General features: G+C 60.0%; 1 protein-coding gene across 1 annotated transcript in view; it reads right to left on the bottom strand.

Annotated features, from left to right (window-relative positions):
* Positions 1 to 9,360: 9,360 nt before the first annotated feature.
* FIBCD1 (fibrinogen C domain containing 1) overlaps positions 9,361 to 17,035 on the bottom strand; it is a 30,427-nt gene continuing 22,752 nt past the window's right edge. The window contains exons 5-7 of the mRNA XM_081483517.1: positions 13,566 to 13,662; positions 10,146 to 10,325; positions 9,361 to 9,620 (exon numbers count right to left, since the gene is read on the bottom strand). Of these exons, the coding sequence (XP_081339643.1) occupies positions 9,361 to 9,620; positions 10,146 to 10,325; positions 13,566 to 13,662 (537 nt within the window). The remainder of the gene's footprint in view (positions 9,621 to 10,145; positions 10,326 to 13,565; positions 13,663 to 17,035) is intronic.

The following is a 17,035-nucleotide window of genomic DNA, read 5'->3' as shown; positions in this document are numbered from 1 at the left end:
CTCCAGCCTCTGGAGGAGTCCACCTGGGAATGGCCTCTGGGTCTCAAAGGAGGGGGGGAACGCCTTCTCTCCTTCCCTTTGGGGGGGCCGTGGACCCCTTCAGGAATCCAGTGGGAGCTTGGGACACTCCACACCAAAAACTGGGCCCCAGCACAAGTTGGGGCCCAGGCCCCAACATCCAGGACTTGGCAGGAGAAGAGGGTGGCCCAGGGGCCAGGCCCTGGAGAGTACCTGTGGCCAATCTGCCTGCTCTAGGCGGCAAGATGAGGTGCGGGTCTCCACCCCTCGGGGCCTTCCCAGCACTGTGGGTCCCCAGGGTTCCTACCGCCCGTGCCCAGCTCCCGACCTGCAGGAGGCCTGAGTGGGATCCCTGCCGGGGATGGAGTGGCCATACTCACGGTGCTGAGGGTCTGCTCCCAGTTGGGCGGCTGGACCTGGGCCAGGCTGGGCAGAGCTGCTCTGGGTTCTCGTCCAAGAGGTGCGGCTCACGGGCGCTCCCTGCTTTTTATAAGCGCCCCCCCCTCGGGGGTCCGTGCACTGTGCGCTCTTGATTGCTGCACATTCCTGACCCTGGGATTCCATTGGGGACCTGGTGGTGAAGGATGGGACAGCGTGGACCGCGTTGATAAAAGACCCAGCACAAACAGGATGTGGTCTGATGAGAGGCCAGACGGGGCCGCCCTTTGCTCAAAGGCAGCCTTGCTTGGAGGAGCCGGGGTGCCTCGTTCGCTCTGAGTCACAGGCATGGCCCTGGGGTACCACCCGGCCCGGAGAAACCCTAAAGGTCCTGCCTTTGTCAGGTCTGCTTGCCAGGCCAGCACCTCCGCCCCCGGGGGACTCTGGAGGTCAGACGGCTTGGAGCCTGCCCCGGCCTGTCCCACGGGCGAGGCGAGGAGCTGTGTTCAGTGCTGCAGGTCACCTGCTCCGAAGCCTTACGAGGGGCATCAGTGCCAGGAGGCTGAGCCGGGCAGTGGGAGAGGGCTTGGAGGAGGGCGAGACCAGCCCCTCCCTTAAGTCCACAACCCCTAAAGCACTGGAGAGTGTGCCTTTTTGCAGGGAGACTCAGTCCCACCAGGCCCCACTGCCCGGCTCCGTGGGGTCAGGGTTAGGACGGACCAGTGAAGGTGCTCAAACCTCGTCTGCCTCTCTGCTGCAGGCCGAGGAGATGAGGCTGAGCCCAGTGTGGGGCTCGTCCAGGCCCGGGTGAAGGTCACGGTCATGGAGGACACCGGCATTCGTCACTCCCCAGCCGCTCGCTCCCTGGTAGTTTCCCCTGTGAGCTCGGAGGCCCGGGTGGGGACCTTCACGTGTGGTCACCTGCACCGCTTCCCCACAGCGGGGTACAGGGCTGGAGGGGGTGCGCCGTGGGCACACAGGTCCCTGTGGGATCCACTCTGGTCCCTCGGCATCTTGCTCACACCTCAGGGCCCTCACCCCATGACTATTGACTGCAAAATCCAGTGCGCCCCTCCGCCTGCCCCATGTGTGATTGCTGAGCACCCCGGGGCCTGCTCTGGGCACAGGGTGGGGAGGGGGTGGGCTGCGGGCTAAGCCAGGGTGCGGGGCCCCTTGGGCAGCGTGTTCCCCAAGGCACCAGCCAAAGGGGCATGGCCAGCACCCAGCACGGGGAAGCGCTCTCCTGGGGGCCCCCCGCTGGCCCGTCCAGCAGCCCACAGACCCATGAACTTCCCTCCCCGTCCCTCCCCTCCCCCTGTCCACCGCCAGTGTCTGGGGAGACCAGCAGGAGGTGCCCAGTACAGCCCCAGCCTCTGTGTCTCGCCCGGCCTAGATTTTCCAAAGCGCGCCAGGCGGTGAGGGGAGCAGGAACTTGGTGAGGCTTCGGCCGCCCGGCGGTTCTCTGGGGGTGGCTGTTCAGGCCAGACTGAGGACTGAGCACAGCGGATTCTGGCTCCAGGGCCCTCACCCAGCTGACCTGTATCGCCTTTGCCTATGAGGTGCTGTTGCGCATGAGTGTTCAGTCGCTTCAGTCGTGTCTGACTCTTTGCGACCCCACGGACCATACCCCCCTAGGCTCCTGGGTCCATGGGATTCTCCAGGCAAGAATACTGGAGTGGGTTGCCACACCCTCCTCCAGGGGAGTCTTCCCAACCCAGGGATTGAACCTGCGTCTCTTGGGCTCCTGCATTGCAGGTGGATTCTCTACCACTGAGCCACCGAGGTGCTAAGGAGAGGGGTGGGAATCACCCTACATGGGAACAGACAGCCTTGAAGACCCTTTGCCACCCCCAGCGCCCTGAGGAAGGGGCTAGAGTCTTTACTCCCCTCATGGTGACGAGGTGGGGGACAGAGGCACTGAAATCAGAGCCGTGTCCTGGAGCTCCTGTCTCCAGCCCCGTCTGAGGCAGGAACGAGGTCAAGAACTGGCAGACAGCGCGGGCTACCTCCGGGCCCCTCGGAGGGGTGTGCTTGGCCTCCTTGGTGAGGGTGAGGACTTTGCAGGCAGGCGCAGGCAGAGGGCATGCCATGTGCCGACTGGAACAGGTGCAGAGCCAGGTGTGTGTATGCGCGTGCACCTGTGCACACGTGTGTGAACGTGTGCATGTGAGCTGGGAGGTGTGGTGTCCTTTCGTCTCTCTGGCGAGTGCTGTCTGGTTGTGATGCTGGGTGCTGGTTGACGACGGAGCGCAGCCTGCAGCGGGGTCACTGACTCACGGTGGGCCCTCTCTGTGCCTCAGTTCCCATGGGTGTCAAAGGAGAAACTGTTTGGTTCCCTAGCTGTGCCCTGCGGAATTCCTTGGGGACGGCAGAGGTGGGGGCGAGCCCTGAAGGCCACCCCCCGCCCCCTAGGAGGAAAGTTCCACCTGGCTGTTAACACACTGGGTCCAAGACAATTCTGCTGTGAAAACAGCCCCTGGCATGGTTCCTTCTCAGGACGAGGGGGCCCAGGGCTCTGAGAAGGGGCCACAGAAGGTCCCAAGTGTTGGGCGTGGGTGGGGTAGGGGGCAAGTCTGGGAGGCGATCAGGAGTCCTCCACCCCAGCCCTGGAGTAGGGGCACCTGGAACCAAGTCTGATGTCAGATTTGGTGCCAAACATCCCAACCCCAGGGGCTTGCCAGCAGCTCCCCAGGATACCTGGCCCAAAAGATTGGTTTCAAGTCCCTTCCCAGGCTCCTCAAAATCTCCGGACTTCCTCCAGGGAACGAGCCCCACTCCTGAGCAAGAGGGAGTAACAACTGTACCAGGTGGGGGGTGACTGTGACACTTTGTAGGAGAGCGGGTGGGATCCGTCACGGTCAGCTTCCAGAAGCAAAGGCTTTCCCTGGCACCCCCAGGTAAACGCGGGAGGCTGTGGGGGAGGGGGTCCCAGGGCCACCAGGCTCCCTGGGAAGCCGCCCCCACAGAGTGGCGGGGCTGTGTCCCGGGATGTCCAAGCTGACCGGCTGCCTTTTCCCTGGTGGAACCTGCCAGGAACCTGCGCGGTGACACAGCCTGGCTGTGATGAGCCTAGGCCTCTGACTCGGATCTCAGACGCCTCCCCCTGCCGCCCTTCAGCCTCACGTGAGCCCCTAGGGCTGGGCTCCCCGCTGCTCAGCCACAAGCCAGCCGTGGCCTCCAGCAAGTCTCGTCACTGCCTGAACCTCCTAACTCCTCCTCCTGACAGGGGCCCCAAGCAGCGCCCACACTGTGGGGAGGGGAGGGTGAACCACAGGGGACAATGCAGGTGTGGCCGGGGTGGAGGCTGCTGGCATTCAGGAGAGCCCGGACAATGCCCTCTTCACAAGCCTGGGCCTCCCAGGTCAGCTGATCCCCCTCAGAGCTCCCGGGCATGCCAGCTGAACCCTCCCTGCCCTGGGGACTCTCTTACCATGCGGATTCTGCACTGGGTAGGTTAAGTCACTCAGTCATGTCTGACTCTTGGAGACCCCATGAACTGTACCCCAACCAGGCTCCTCTGTCCATGGAATTCTCCAGGCAGGAATACTGGAGTGGGTTGCCATTTCCTCCTCCAGGGGATCTTCCTGACCCAGGGATCGAACCTGTGTCTCCTGCATTGCAGACAGATTCTTTACCAACTGAGCCACCAGAGAAGCTCACTGTGACTAAAATGCCAACACCACTTGTCAGCTCCGAGAACCTCTGTGTGCCTGAGTCCCTGGACCTCGAAATGGTGCTGTGAGCCGGGCCAGAGGAGTTTGGTTGGGTGGTGGAGAAGAGGGGTCCCCCTGGGGGGGTGGGTGTGGCCCATGGGAAAGAAGGCGGCCATGATCACCTTGGTGACTTCCCGCGGCCTGGCTCAGGGGCCTCGCCCCCTGGCGTCCCTGTGGGCTTGATACTGAGCTGTCAGCGAGGACACTTTGTGGAGGGGACCAATGCTAAGGACGGTCCAGGGAGCCTTGGGCCTCAACTTCCATCTACACAGGCCAGCAGTGAGGACGCCTGAGCTGGGGGTCCCCTTGCAGGCTGGCCCGAGGCAGGACACTGGGCACATTCACTTCCCCTGGCCCCCCACCAGGTCCCCAATGCAGGCACTCGATAAATACTGGATTTCATTACAGCAACTCAGGGGACTGCCATATCCCTAAGCTTCAAATTTGTTTTATGAATAAACAGTCATTAGGGACTGATTTTCTGAATGGGGCTTCCCCGGTGGCTCAGTGGTAAAGAAGTGTTATGTTAGTTGCTCAGTCGCGTCTTTGCGACTCCATGAACTGTAGCCCATCAGACTCTTCTGCCCATGGAATTCTCCAGGCAAGAATATTGGAGTGGGTTGCTGTTTCCTTCTCCAGGGGTCTTCTTGACCCAGGGATCAAAACTTGGTCTCCTGCATTGCAGGTGGATTCTTTACCAGGTGAGCCACCAGGGAAAGTGAAAGTGAAAATCGCTCAGTTGTGTCTGACTCTTTGCGACCTCATAGAACCATACAGTCCGTGGAATTCTCCAGGCCAGAATACTGGAGTGGGTAGCCGCTCCCTTCTGCAGGGGATCTTCCCAACCCAGGGATTGAACCCAGGTCTCTCGCATTGCAGGCAGATTCTTTACCAGCTGAGCTACAAGGGAAGCCTAAGAATACTGGAGTGGGTAGCTTATCCCTTCTCCAGCGGATCTTCCCAACCCAGGGATCAAACCCAGGTCTCCCGCATTGCGGGCGGATTCCTTACCAGCTGAGCCACCAGGGAAGTGGTAAAGAATCCACTTGCCAATGCAGGAGACACAGGAGATGTGGGTTTGACCCCTGGATCGGGAAGATCCCCAGGAGGAAAAAATGGCAACCCACTCCAGTATTGTTGCCTGGAGAATCCCATAGACAGAGGAGCCTGACAGTCCACGGGGTTGCAAAGAGTTGGACACAACTGAGCACCTAAGCACAGGGACTGATTTTTTGAATGAAGAGTCTGAATTCCTTAGGACTGCAGCCCGGCCACAGCACAGACCCACTGAGACCGACTGCGCCCCTGAAGACCGTGATGGGAAACATGGGCCCAGGCTCAGCCCCGGGAGGTGTGCTCTTGATGGGGGAAGGCCTCCCCTCTCCCGCCCAGACGCCCAGGCTGCTGGCCAGGCGTGGGGTTGGCTCTGCCCGGGGTCTCGTGCGGTTCCTGGGGGAACAGGGGTTGGTTGCCCGTGCCAAAACAGCCACGCTGGGGAGTGTGCACGAGGCGGTCCTGGCACCCTGGGGTGTCTGACCCACCCTGTGGGGCACCGAGCAGGCGGGAGGCGGAGGCCCGAGTCGGTCACCACAAGACTTTATTGGAGACAGGACCACACACGACGCCAAGTGCACACGGGCCCCACGAGCACCCGTCCCAGGCTGGGCTTTGTCGCTCGTGTGGACAGTCAGGCAGCCTGTGGGCACGGCAGCAGGCCGACATGACCAGCCTCAGGTCAGAGCCCAACCCCATTCCCACCAAAGTCCAACGTCAGCTCCCCCGGGTCTGCTGAGTCCTGCCAGCTGCATGGGCACTCGAGGTTTGGGGACAGCCCTCTCCCTTCTCAGAGATGCAGAAACAGGCCCTGGGGAGGCGCCACCGTCGGACCGAAGCCTCGTGTCCTTGTCTGCACATCCCTGCACACTCCCGTGAGCATGTCAGTCCTCAAACTCCACGTCAGAGCCCTGTCTCCGGTCCCCTAACGTCGGCACACACGGCGTCCCCATCTCCTTCCCCTTCTGCTGAAGTGCATGCGACTGGTGGTTCCTGTCGATGGACCTCACGAATCCTCTGAGCCCTGGGTGACGGGGCTCTCAGCTTCTGGGCCAGAGGTCTGCGTGGATGAGGGTACATGGCCGTGGGGGACCGGGAGGTGGTGGGTGCTGGGGTGTGTGTCTTTCACTTCTGCTCCAAGACAAACGTGACAAAAGCTATTCACATGCGGCTACAGGGGGAACATGCCATCTGAGAATGGCCCCCAGCTCTGTGCTCATCTCCTGCTGACCGCGCTGAGGCCTTCAGGCTGGAAACCCAGGGCCCGTCCACCCTCTGGACTCGGGGACTGGGGTGGCCGGCTGGGTGGCATCTCAGAGATGGATCCAGAGTCTGAGCGGCAAGGATTGAGGCTGATCCCATAAAACATACCTGTGCCTTTGGAAAGGAACTTTCAGAAGCTGGGAGGGTAAATGTCCTGCCTGAGGGTCCCAGTAGAGAGAGTCCCCCTCCCCTGCTTGCTTCTCTCCTCATCGGAGAAGGAAGGAAATCAGGAGGGGGTTGATCAGCCAAAGTGGTACAGCTGGGTCACAGGTAACCCACTGTCAAGCCATCGACTCCATCATCGTGATGGTGGGTCAGCGTTCGGGCGCAGTGACCGTGGGTCCCAGGTGACCTTCACATGCATCCGTCATCTCTCCGCCTCTGCCGTGCTGTCGCTCCCCCTCCGGCTCTCCCAGCACCCCCTTCCTTCCGTGGTCACTCCCACCTCTGGTGACAGCCACGGGCACTGGAATCACACAGTGGGCTCCTCCACACTGGGGTCCAGGCCTGCCTTGCGCACCTCAGCCTCCCGGCCCTGGGAACGGGTGCCCTTTAGGAAGGGGGGTGCCCTGGCCTTGGCTGTCCTCACCACGACGGGCTGTGTGCCCATTCAGCCAGCTTTTGGTGCGGCCGTGTCCCTAGGAATGCCAGACCCTGGGTTGCAGAATGGGGCCAGGGATCTCCAGCAGGAAGAAACCAGTGTCTCCATGTCGGTCCGACACTCCTAAAAGCCACCCTCGCCCGGCCCTTGACCAGGCCCATGCTGTGGCTCGTCTGTTCCCGGGCCAAGCCCTGGCATGAGCGCCCCCGAGCCTTCTGACGCACACTCACATCTGTGAATCCATTAACATCACGCTCACCAGGAGCGTGTTTGATGACAGATCAGAAAGCGGTTGGCGCTTTCTAAACAGTGGCTGGCACTGCGAAGCTGGCAGCAGAAGCTGGCTCTGGTCTGGAGCTGGAGGGGGAAGGGGGGTCCCCAGGATGAGGACGCAGGGTTCCACATGGCCTCTGCTCCTTGGCTGGCGGGGGGGGGTCCCAGCGGCCGGGGCAGGGGAAGCTGGCTCTCTTGGTTTCTAGAGGATGGGGAGGGGCCCGCAGGGGGCCCATGTGGTCATCTTACACACATCTCCAGCACACCGTGCCCAGCCCTCCTGTCACCGCGACTCTGGGCTGTCATCGCCGATTCCTTGGCTGTCTCTGATTCCAGCTGAGGGCCAGGAGAGCAGGGACTGGGTCTTGTCTGGAAAACCTTGCCAAACGCCCCAACAACCAGGTGGAGCTGGAGGGGACCGGCCAGGTCACCTGGCATATCAGAGGCCCTCAGGGCCTTTCCTGCTGCCTGTGGCCAACTCTGGTTTATTATTATTGAAGCATAGACCTTGGTGGGAGGGGAAGGGAGGGCTGGATCCCACAACCAGGTGTCCTGGTTAGGAATCCCTCCCAGCCCCTGCCTGAGGAGGGGTCACTGGGATGCCCACTCTCTGGGCTGCTTTCCAGGCTGACCTCCTGGCCCTCTCAGGTCCCTACAGGCGGAAACTCGGCAAAACAGCCCTGGGCTTGGTTCTGACACCAGGATCCCAAGGCTGGTTGAGCAGGGGGTCATGGGCTGAAGTCCCAGCTCTGCCCCTCCTGGCCGCTGGCTTGGGGAACCTGCGGTTCTTGTTACGGAGGAGCAGTAACAATGCACTGAGCATTGAGAGAATTTGATGAGAAAGGTCTCAGAGTGCCTGGGAGGTGCCTCAGTCTCCCCCACTTGCCCAGTGACGACGCCCTCCCTTTCCCCTGACCCAAGGTGGCAACACCCACAGTCAGCAGCAGGGGGCGGCCTCCCCACTGAGACAGCCGTGTCCAGGCTGACCAGGTACCAGCCACCATACCCTCTGGCTCCAGCCTTCTCTGTCCAGCCTGCTCCTTGGAGGACCTAGGATCCCAGAGTCCCTGCTTGGAAATTGGTGGTGGGGGTGGCACAGCCCCGCCAATGCCCCGAAAATCAAGAGGTCTTCACTGGCCCAGCATGGGTCCCGTGCATCCCACAGGCAGGAGGATGAGGTGGGGCCAGACTTCAGCTGCCCCTGGAAGGCAGGAGGATGGGCAGAGCAGCCAAGGGGACCGGGGCCTCCCAGGCCTGGAGAGACACTGGGAGTCTGGGGGGGCGGGTGGGTGGGGAGGGCTCCAGGGAATGGATCTCAGTCACCTGAGTTCCTGAAGGCAGCTGCACCCCGGCCTGGCCTCAGGACATGGAGGGATGTGGCCACCTAGCCTGTGGGCACAGGCAGCCCTGAGTACCACCACTCCCCAGTCTCTGGGAGAGAGGGGCACCTCCAGGCACCAGAGAAACTGAGGAGGGGTCTAGAGGGTCAGAGGAGGCTGGCCTCAGACCTGACTAGAAATATCTGATCCTTCCTTCTGTCTGCTAAAAGGGCTCCAGGGGTGCCATCTGCCCCTCCTCCGCCGCCCATGACTCCAGATGTTTGGGCTGGCAAAGTGGAAGGGCTGCCAGGAGCACGTGGCCGACTCCTGACCAAGGCCGAGGCAGACACGTGGCCCATGAAGCTAAAGTTGGGGCAGACAGAATTTGGGGTGGTCAAATTTGCCCCGCCCCCATCAGCAGGGGCAAATTGGGGGTGGGGACAGTGTGGCCTCACTCGTTCAGGGGGTGGTTCGGGTCGGGGTTGGCCTGGTCCACTCCATGGCGAGAGCAGGTCAGTCATGCACAGGCAGGCGGGCATCTGGACAGGAGCGGAGTGTGGGTGGGCGTGGTGACAGCGGAGGGCGGGGGGCTAGGGGCTTGGTGACGGCGGGGGCGGGGCGACTGGGGTGGGGCGACGGGTGGGGGGGTGGCGGGGTGGGGCGATGGGCGGGGCGGGGTTGGCGGTGGGGCGGGGCTATAGGCGGGGCAGCAAGGGATGGGGCGGGGCCGGAGCGCGCGGATCTAGCGGTCCTCACGGACTGGCCGGATCTTCATCTCGGAGAACTTGAGTGAGTACTGCCAGCCAGTCCAAGAGGACCACTCGACGCCGTCGGCATAGGAGGCGTGTGCGCCGCGCAGGTACTGCCCGTTGAGGTTGGACGTGTGGCAGTTGCGGTACCACCAGGCGCCGCGGTAGAAGGCAGCACAGTTGTTCTCCGAGTGGTCACTGTCGCGGTCCTTGGTGGTGAACTTCATGCCGCTGTGCTTCAGGAGGGAGTCCCCTGCGCAGGTGCACACAGGTGTGTGTTCAGTGGGGCACAGGTGCGTGTACGCAGCTTCCCGTGCACGATGCACACACGTGAGCGCGCGCACACCTGCCCCTTCCCACACCTTTGGTGTCCACAGGCAGCCCCAGCGCCGCCCTGATGGTCCCGGCGGCTGTCCCCGCAGCCTCTCCCTCCTCCAAGCTTTGTCACACACCCTTTTCCGGGCTTTCTTGCCTTGGACCTGAGAGGAGAAACCCAGCCCAGAGGCGATGGAGAGGCTCAGCAGAGCTCAAACTCCAGATGTCCTGATTCTTGGCTCTGGGCTCTCTTTGCTCATCTGCAAAATGGGTGGTTCTGTGGGAGAGGCCCTGCGAACTTCATGTGGCTGGGATGAGGACCAGCTGGGGACTTGGTGGTGGTGGTGATGAGAAGCCTTGATGCTGACCCCTGGCCTGGAAAGACTTCCTTTGTCCTTCCAGGTGGGGAGGCGGCTGGGCTGCCCCTGTCCTTCCCCACCCCCAGTACAGCCTGGACCCCTACCTGCCGTGCCCGAGTAGTCGGCCACGGTGAGCGGGTATCCGTCTTCCTCAGGGTCAACAGAGAAAAGCCCCACGCCAAAGCTCCCGTAGTGGGCATAGGCTGTGCCATTGTCAAAGTCCTCTAGGTCCACGTGTAGCTCGTAGGCCGCCTGAGTGGTCAGGGCGTGGATCCTCTTGAGCCCTGAAATACAGGAGAGAATGATGGGAGAAGTTGGGGGCTGAGGAAGTGACCTCCCTGGAGAGAACCAAGGGGAGATGAGAACTAAGCTGATGTGGTTGGTGACAGAAAGGAACAACGATCACCAAGGGTGTACTTTCAGCCCTGGGCTACTTCCTTCTTCCTGCAGAGCTATGTTTGGCAGGAAACAGGACCGACGGTTTTTCATGTTTCGTGTTTTTTGTGTTTGCTTTAAATCAGGCTGTGCTTTCCAAATGTTTTAAGCTGAAGGCTGGTAAAAGGCTGAAGGAGTCAAGAGGAGTCTGGAGAATCTTCTGAGTTGGGGATGATGGTGCCTTTATCTTCTCTGACACTCTGGGCTCCGGGTGACGGGATATGTCCTCACATGCACTCCCTGGCCTGACAGCCTTTGCACATGCTGTTCCCTCTGCCTGAGACACTTTTCCCTACTCTCCTCACCTGCTTTGTTGTTGTTCTTTAGTTGCTCAGTTGTGTCCAACTCTTTGTGACCCCATGGACTGTAGCCCACCAGGCTCCTCTGTCCATGGGATTTCCCAGGCAAGAATATTGGAGCGGGTTGCCATTTCCTTCTGCAGGGGATCTTCCTGACCCAAGGATCGAACCCACATTTCCTGCATTGGCAGGTAGATTCTTTACCACTGAGCCACCAAGGAAGCCCCCTCACCTGGTTACTTTCTGTTCATTTTCAGATCTCACTTCCTCAGAAAGACTGCCTGACCTCCTATCGAGGTGGAGGACCTCTGCCAACCCAGGTGCCCTCTGTTGGTGTTAATCATTCTGGTTCCAGCTGCCTATTTTCATGTCAGGCTCCCCCCTCCACCAGTGTGGAAGCTCCATGCGATCAACATGACTGTCCCGCTCAATGTGGAACCCCAGCATCTGAGGTGGGCCAGCACATAATAGGTGCTCAATAAACGCTGGCCTAGTGGATGAGAGGCAGAAGACCATGCCTGGCTCTGGACACTCCTCAGCACACCCTGTCCTACTTCCTTCCCGCTCCCTCACCCACAGTCCCTCCCCTCCTGCGCTCTCCTGTGCCCACTCTGGGGTCTCATGCCAGGCCCTCCCCTTCCCCTTCCACCTCCCTCCTCAACTCATACTCAAGGTGCTTCCCTGCCAGTTTGATTACTTCTTGATTAAGAGGGCTTTTAATTAAATGCCTTACAAGTTATCGGCACCAAGTGACATTTCCTCAGCCTGTCCCTCCTGCCTTCCTTTCCTGCGTGGGTCAGCATGTGCATGCCCCCAGGGCGGGAGAGCTGTGCGGGCTCCTCCCCAACCAGCCCAGAGGGAAGACTCCGGTCCAGGTCCAGGGCAGAGGGAAAGGAGCCATGACAAGAGCGAAAGCCATCTGGACAGCCAGAACCTCCCTGCCTCCACCAGCATCCATCACCGAGGACCCGGCTGCCAGAGCCCAGGGGCCTCGTCTCCCTGGGCTGGAACCTCATAGCAAGCTGCTGGCCTTCTCTGGGCCCCAGGCTGCACGCCCGTGGAGTGAGGGCCAGAGGGCTTCCCAAGCGGTAAAGGGCAGACCGTAGGCACTGCCAACAGAAGCCCCCACCACCCAGACAGCACTTACAAATGCCAGGCGCTGCTATGAGCGCTTCACGTGGATTAATGAAGCCAGGGGATTCGAGTGAGTCCAATTTAATTAAAGGGTCCCTGTACAGCTCTTAGTACAGCGCCTGGCCCACTGCACACATGATCCAGGTGTTTGCTGCTGCTGTCGTGTCGTGATCCAGTGAGATGGCTGTGAGTATTATCCGTGCTTCGTAAGAGAAGAGAATGAGGAGCCAAGAGGTGAAGTCACTGGCCCAGGTCACACAGCTGCTAAGTGGCAGAGCTGAAACCAGGCAGACTCGCCCAGACTCTGCGCTCATTTAGTTCTTTCCCAGGACAGATGATCTGATCCAGGTATAGGGCAAGAGGGAGCCCAGCCCCGTGGGGATGATGGAAGATTCCTTTCCCCACCCCCAGGGGGGCCCCATGTACCCCCATTAGGACACCACTCTGCCAGGATAAGCAGAGTTTCACTCCTTAATGAGCCATCCCAGTGCTTACAGGGGGCCCCAGGGAAGGTGTCCTGAAGGAGGGACCGGGGTCTCCCTCCTCTTTACCCTTCCTCCCCTCAAGGCCCCCTTGCCCCTGCCTCCACCTCCCTCATCTTTACTCTCTGGTTTTCTCCAGTCCCTGTCAATCTGCCAGGATGCTCACAACCCCCACTTCCCTGGGCCCCTGGCGTGATTGGAGTTCCGTCCCCATCATCCATCAGAGTTCAGATCACAGAGCATGAGGAGGAAGACGCGGAAACATACTCAGACCCCCATCGTCACCCCAGTGAACTCCCAGGTGGATTAAAGAGCTGAACCTACCACCTAACACTGAAAAGGCATTTTAAAAATAGACAGTTTTGTGACCCTGGGAGAGAAAACAGGGCCTAAAACTCAGAAGATATGAAGGAAAAGACTAGCAGAATCAACTACATAAAAAAAAGTTAAAACTTCTAGGAAATAAGCAATAATGTTACCAACAAAAAAAAAAGAGGCTGAAAGATAAGTGACGGGAGTAACTATGTATCAGGGGTATCTGACAAAGAATCAATAACCTTAATATATAAAGAGCTCTCATAACTCAATAGGAAAAGACAAAACAATGAAAAGGTGGCAGGGGAGTGTGGAAAAGCAGAGGCAGGGCACATCACAGGGCAGTTGAGGACTGGGCTCCCATTGACATTCTCATCCAGGCTCCCTACCTGCCAGGAGCTGGTCAAGGCTCCACTTAGATGCTTTTCCTGCACTCAGTGGCTGCCGACAGATTTCAGTTAAGATGTCAGGAGTGGCATGGGCACCAGTGCTGCTCTGGGGGGTGGGTGCTGACCCTCAAGGGCAAGGGGAGCATGAGGGTCGTCCTGGTCTTCCAGCACCTGCATCGGCCACAGCTGCCTGACCCAGGACAGCAACCAGGTCCCAGGGCGCCCCCAACAGGACAAGCACACATCCTCGAGGGATGCACCCATGGCAAGCACACCACCCTGGGCTTCCTGCTCCTAGAGCACATTCCCACTGGATGCACAGGTCCCCTTTCCACGCAGAACCTGGGAGCTGACCTGGGCGTGGAGAGGTCACAGAGACCTGGCTGGCATCCATGTGAGGAGGGGGCTCGTGCGTGACAGCGTGCATTGCACAGGGAGAGGGCGGGCCAGGCATTGGGTGGGGGTCTCACCTAGCCAGTGCTCTCCCGTGAGCTTGCCAAAGCCTTCACGGTATGCTTCCCAGCCTCGGAAGAAGTTCACGGAGCCATCCTCCCGTCGCTGAAACACCTGAGAGCGGATGAGAATGGAGAGCTGGCCCCAGACTTCCCAGGACCCCACATGCATCCTCCGGCCCCCCACTGTCCCTCACCTGCCCACTTGGGGAGCACAGGGCTGAGCCTCATATCCCCCAACAGCTCTCACTGGGACCTGGACCTGGGAGGCTCATGGTATTCCAAGGCAGGGGGACTAACTGAACGCCCCCAGGCCCTGAAATGCCCGCTCAAGGAGGAACCGGGGTGCACTGGGGTGCAGTGGAGAAAGCCGAACTTCCAGACCCACTCTGATGACTCGCTGTTTGACCCTGGACTGCTCCTATCCCTCTGGGGACCTCAGTTTCCCCACTGGTCAAATAATAAGGGGGTAAGCAAGGGTCCCTGTACCTTTTCCTGGGTCAAAACAAAACGGAACAAAAACCCATTCTTGAGTTTTTAAAGCCCAATAACACACACACACACACACACACACACACACACACACACACACACACACAGGGTGTCCCTGGTGGCTCAGATGACAAAGCATCTGCCTGCAATGCAGGAGACCTGGGTTCAATCCCTGGGTCAGGAAGATTCCCTGGAGGAGGGCACAGCAACCCACTCCAGTATTCTTGCCTGGAGAATCCCATGGACAGAGGAGCCTGATGGCTGGAGAATCCCATGGACAGAGGAGCCTGATGGGCTACCGTCTATGGGGTTGCAGAGTTGGACACGACTGAGCAACTGACACTTCACTTAACACACACACACACACACACCCTGGCTTGACTGGATCTCTCAATACACCCCTGCTACATTCACATACATCTCCCCAATCCTATTAAAAAGTCTTTGGTAGGGGATCGGCAGGGGGCCCTGGGAAAGCAGAGCCCGGGCCACCTCCCAGGGGAGCCCCAGGAGTCCGCAGCCAGCCGACAGGTCGCCTCTGTTCTTCATTTTAATAACATTCTTGATTTGGGAGTCCAGAATCCCATCGGTTAAATTGCTTTGAAATAAGTAGCACGCTGGTCCAGGCCAGAGCTGCCTTGAGTATTTACAGGATCCGCTGACAATCCTGTTCCCCCGCTCGCCACCCCCCGCTCCCCCTCCGCCCCCAAGCCTTTCTGTCTAACAAGCCTTTTTCTTGCTCATTTGCAGAGGCAGCACTCGCCCCCACCGCCTCCATCTGCACCCACGTCTGAGGTGTTAGAGGTTTGGCCGTGGCACCAGCAGAGCCGCCCGATTCATTACTAAGCAGCCCGACTTCAGCCGCCTGGAACCGCCCTGCACGGCGTCTGCCCACAGCTCCAGGTCTGTCCACGGGGCACCGTCCATCACTGTGGCCGCTCGGGCAGCTCTGACGTCAGGTGGTGGGAGGGGAGGGAGGCGACACCTTTTTCCTTTGCTTCGCTACCTTCAACTCGGCCTGGCCCTGACACGTGATAGCCCTCAGAAGGGATGCGAGCAGAAGGAAATTCGATCAGGCTCGGAGATCAGAGAGCCAGCGGAGAGCGGAGAGCGGTATTGATGGCTGCGGATTGGGACCCTGAGCACGCGCCCTTTGAAAGGCCTAATCCTGGCAGAAGCTCAGACACTCCCCGGAGAAGGCCTTGGACAGCGGAGCCTGTTTCTGCAGGAAGAGCAGGGCTGGGTGTTAGGGGGTGAGGGCTGCAGGGGCCGGGGAGGGGGCCGGCCGGAGAGGACAGTGGTTCCGAATCTGGGCTCTAGAGCTCAGGTTCTGCCACTTAGAGTGCCAGCCATTGACGTCACCTCTCTGAGCTTCAGTTTCCTCATCTGTAAAGTGGGGATCTTGACATCAACACCCCCGCCCATTGGCTGTAGATAGCTCAGATGGTAAACGAAAAAATCTGCCTGCAGTGCAGGAGACCTGGGTTCAATCCCTGGGCAGGGAAGATCCCCTGGAGAAGGGAATGACAACCCACTCCTGTATTCTTGCCTGGAGAATTCCATGGACAGACCAAGGGGTTGCAAAGAGTCGCACAGGACTGAGGGACTAACACTTTCACTTTCACCCACAGACAGTCAGCTCAGGGCCTGGCACATGGGCAGTGGGCAGCCCATACCAGTCGAGGAGACCCACAGCCCCAGGACATGGGTGACCAGGGCCTCCCCTCCTCCCTTCTCTCCCAGCCCCGGCCCCGGCCCCGGGCCACATTCTCCCAGACTTGGGCATGCCCCTCCAGAGTTGTTCCAGGGGGCTGTCCCAAGTCTATTCCCCGAAATGTCCCACTGGGCACGTCTGTGTCAGGAACCAGCTGCGGAATCCAAGTCAGGGCCCTTGGGGCAGGGGAACACGGGGGTGAGGCCTGGTTGAGGGGATTCTCTACCCAGGTGGGAAGTAGGGCAGATCAGAGGAGTAGTGGATGGCCAGAGGGGCTGGCTTCTGGGAGGGGATCCAGGTGACCCTGGAGGAAGGGACCATCCTGGCCCCCACATGTCCCAACATGTGGCCCAGGAACATCATTCCTGCCCCCGGGGCCACGCTTGCCTCACCCACCACTCAGCCCACCTCCCAGACCTCAGCGAGGAATAAATTACAGAGTGGCTGGTATTATTATTGCCATCGCTGTTGTTTTTCCTGTTCCTGCTATTATGAAGTGGAAAGTGGGGGTGTCATGCTTGCATTCACGGGCAGGACATGAACCCTAGCCACTGGGACAGACAGACCGGCTTGGGTTGAGAGGTGACCACAGCCGACGCTCAGGCTAAGTTCTCCTCCTCCGGTGCACACACATCCTTACCCCTACCCCGGGAGCCCGGTTCTGGGTCCCCTGACCTACCCTGCCCCCTCATTCCAGGAGACAGAAGCTCGGACACTGGCCAGAAGTCAGGCGTCTATGAGTGGACAGTCTGACTCACCCCTCACTCCATAGCCTGAGGCCGTGCTGGACACCCAGAAGTCCGTGTCTCACCACCCATGTCCACGTGCTCATTTGCCACCCACCAGGGGCGTCCCAAACCTGCCCCCTTGTGTCCTTGCCAGGCCTCTCAGGCCAAGAGCTGATCTCTCAGCATCCCCCCGTCTTTGTCCCTCTTTTCCTGCTACCTTTCCAGGCTGGGTGCCAGTAGCAGGCAGGGCCCCGGATGGGGCTCTGGGGCAAATGATCAGAGGTGGTGAGCACACATTCAAGGCCACTGGGGCCTCCTGGCCTCTCTCTTCCACCTGGGAAGCACCTGCCGTCGCTGAGAGCAGCAGACATCTTGACAAGATGGCTCCAGTCTGCCGCAGCTCAGAGGTCAGAGCATCGTTTGCCACACGGGCACTCTTCCGAGTGGTAACAAACCGTGACCAACCCCTTCCAGGGCCGAGACATAGCCATGCCGCAGTTCCGAAGAAGTGGCTTTTAGACTCTTGGACCGTGACCCAGGGAAATGTGGTTGAC

The sequence above is a fragment of the Giraffa tippelskirchi genome, chromosome 4 (assembly GCF_054371585.1).
Source record: "Giraffa tippelskirchi isolate mGirTip1 chromosome 4, T2T-mGirTip1v1.2.pri, whole genome shotgun sequence".
In the NCBI taxonomy this organism is placed as follows: Eukaryota; Metazoa; Chordata; class Mammalia; order Artiodactyla; family Giraffidae; genus Giraffa; species Giraffa tippelskirchi.
This window is presented reverse-complemented; position numbering and strand designations above follow the sequence as displayed.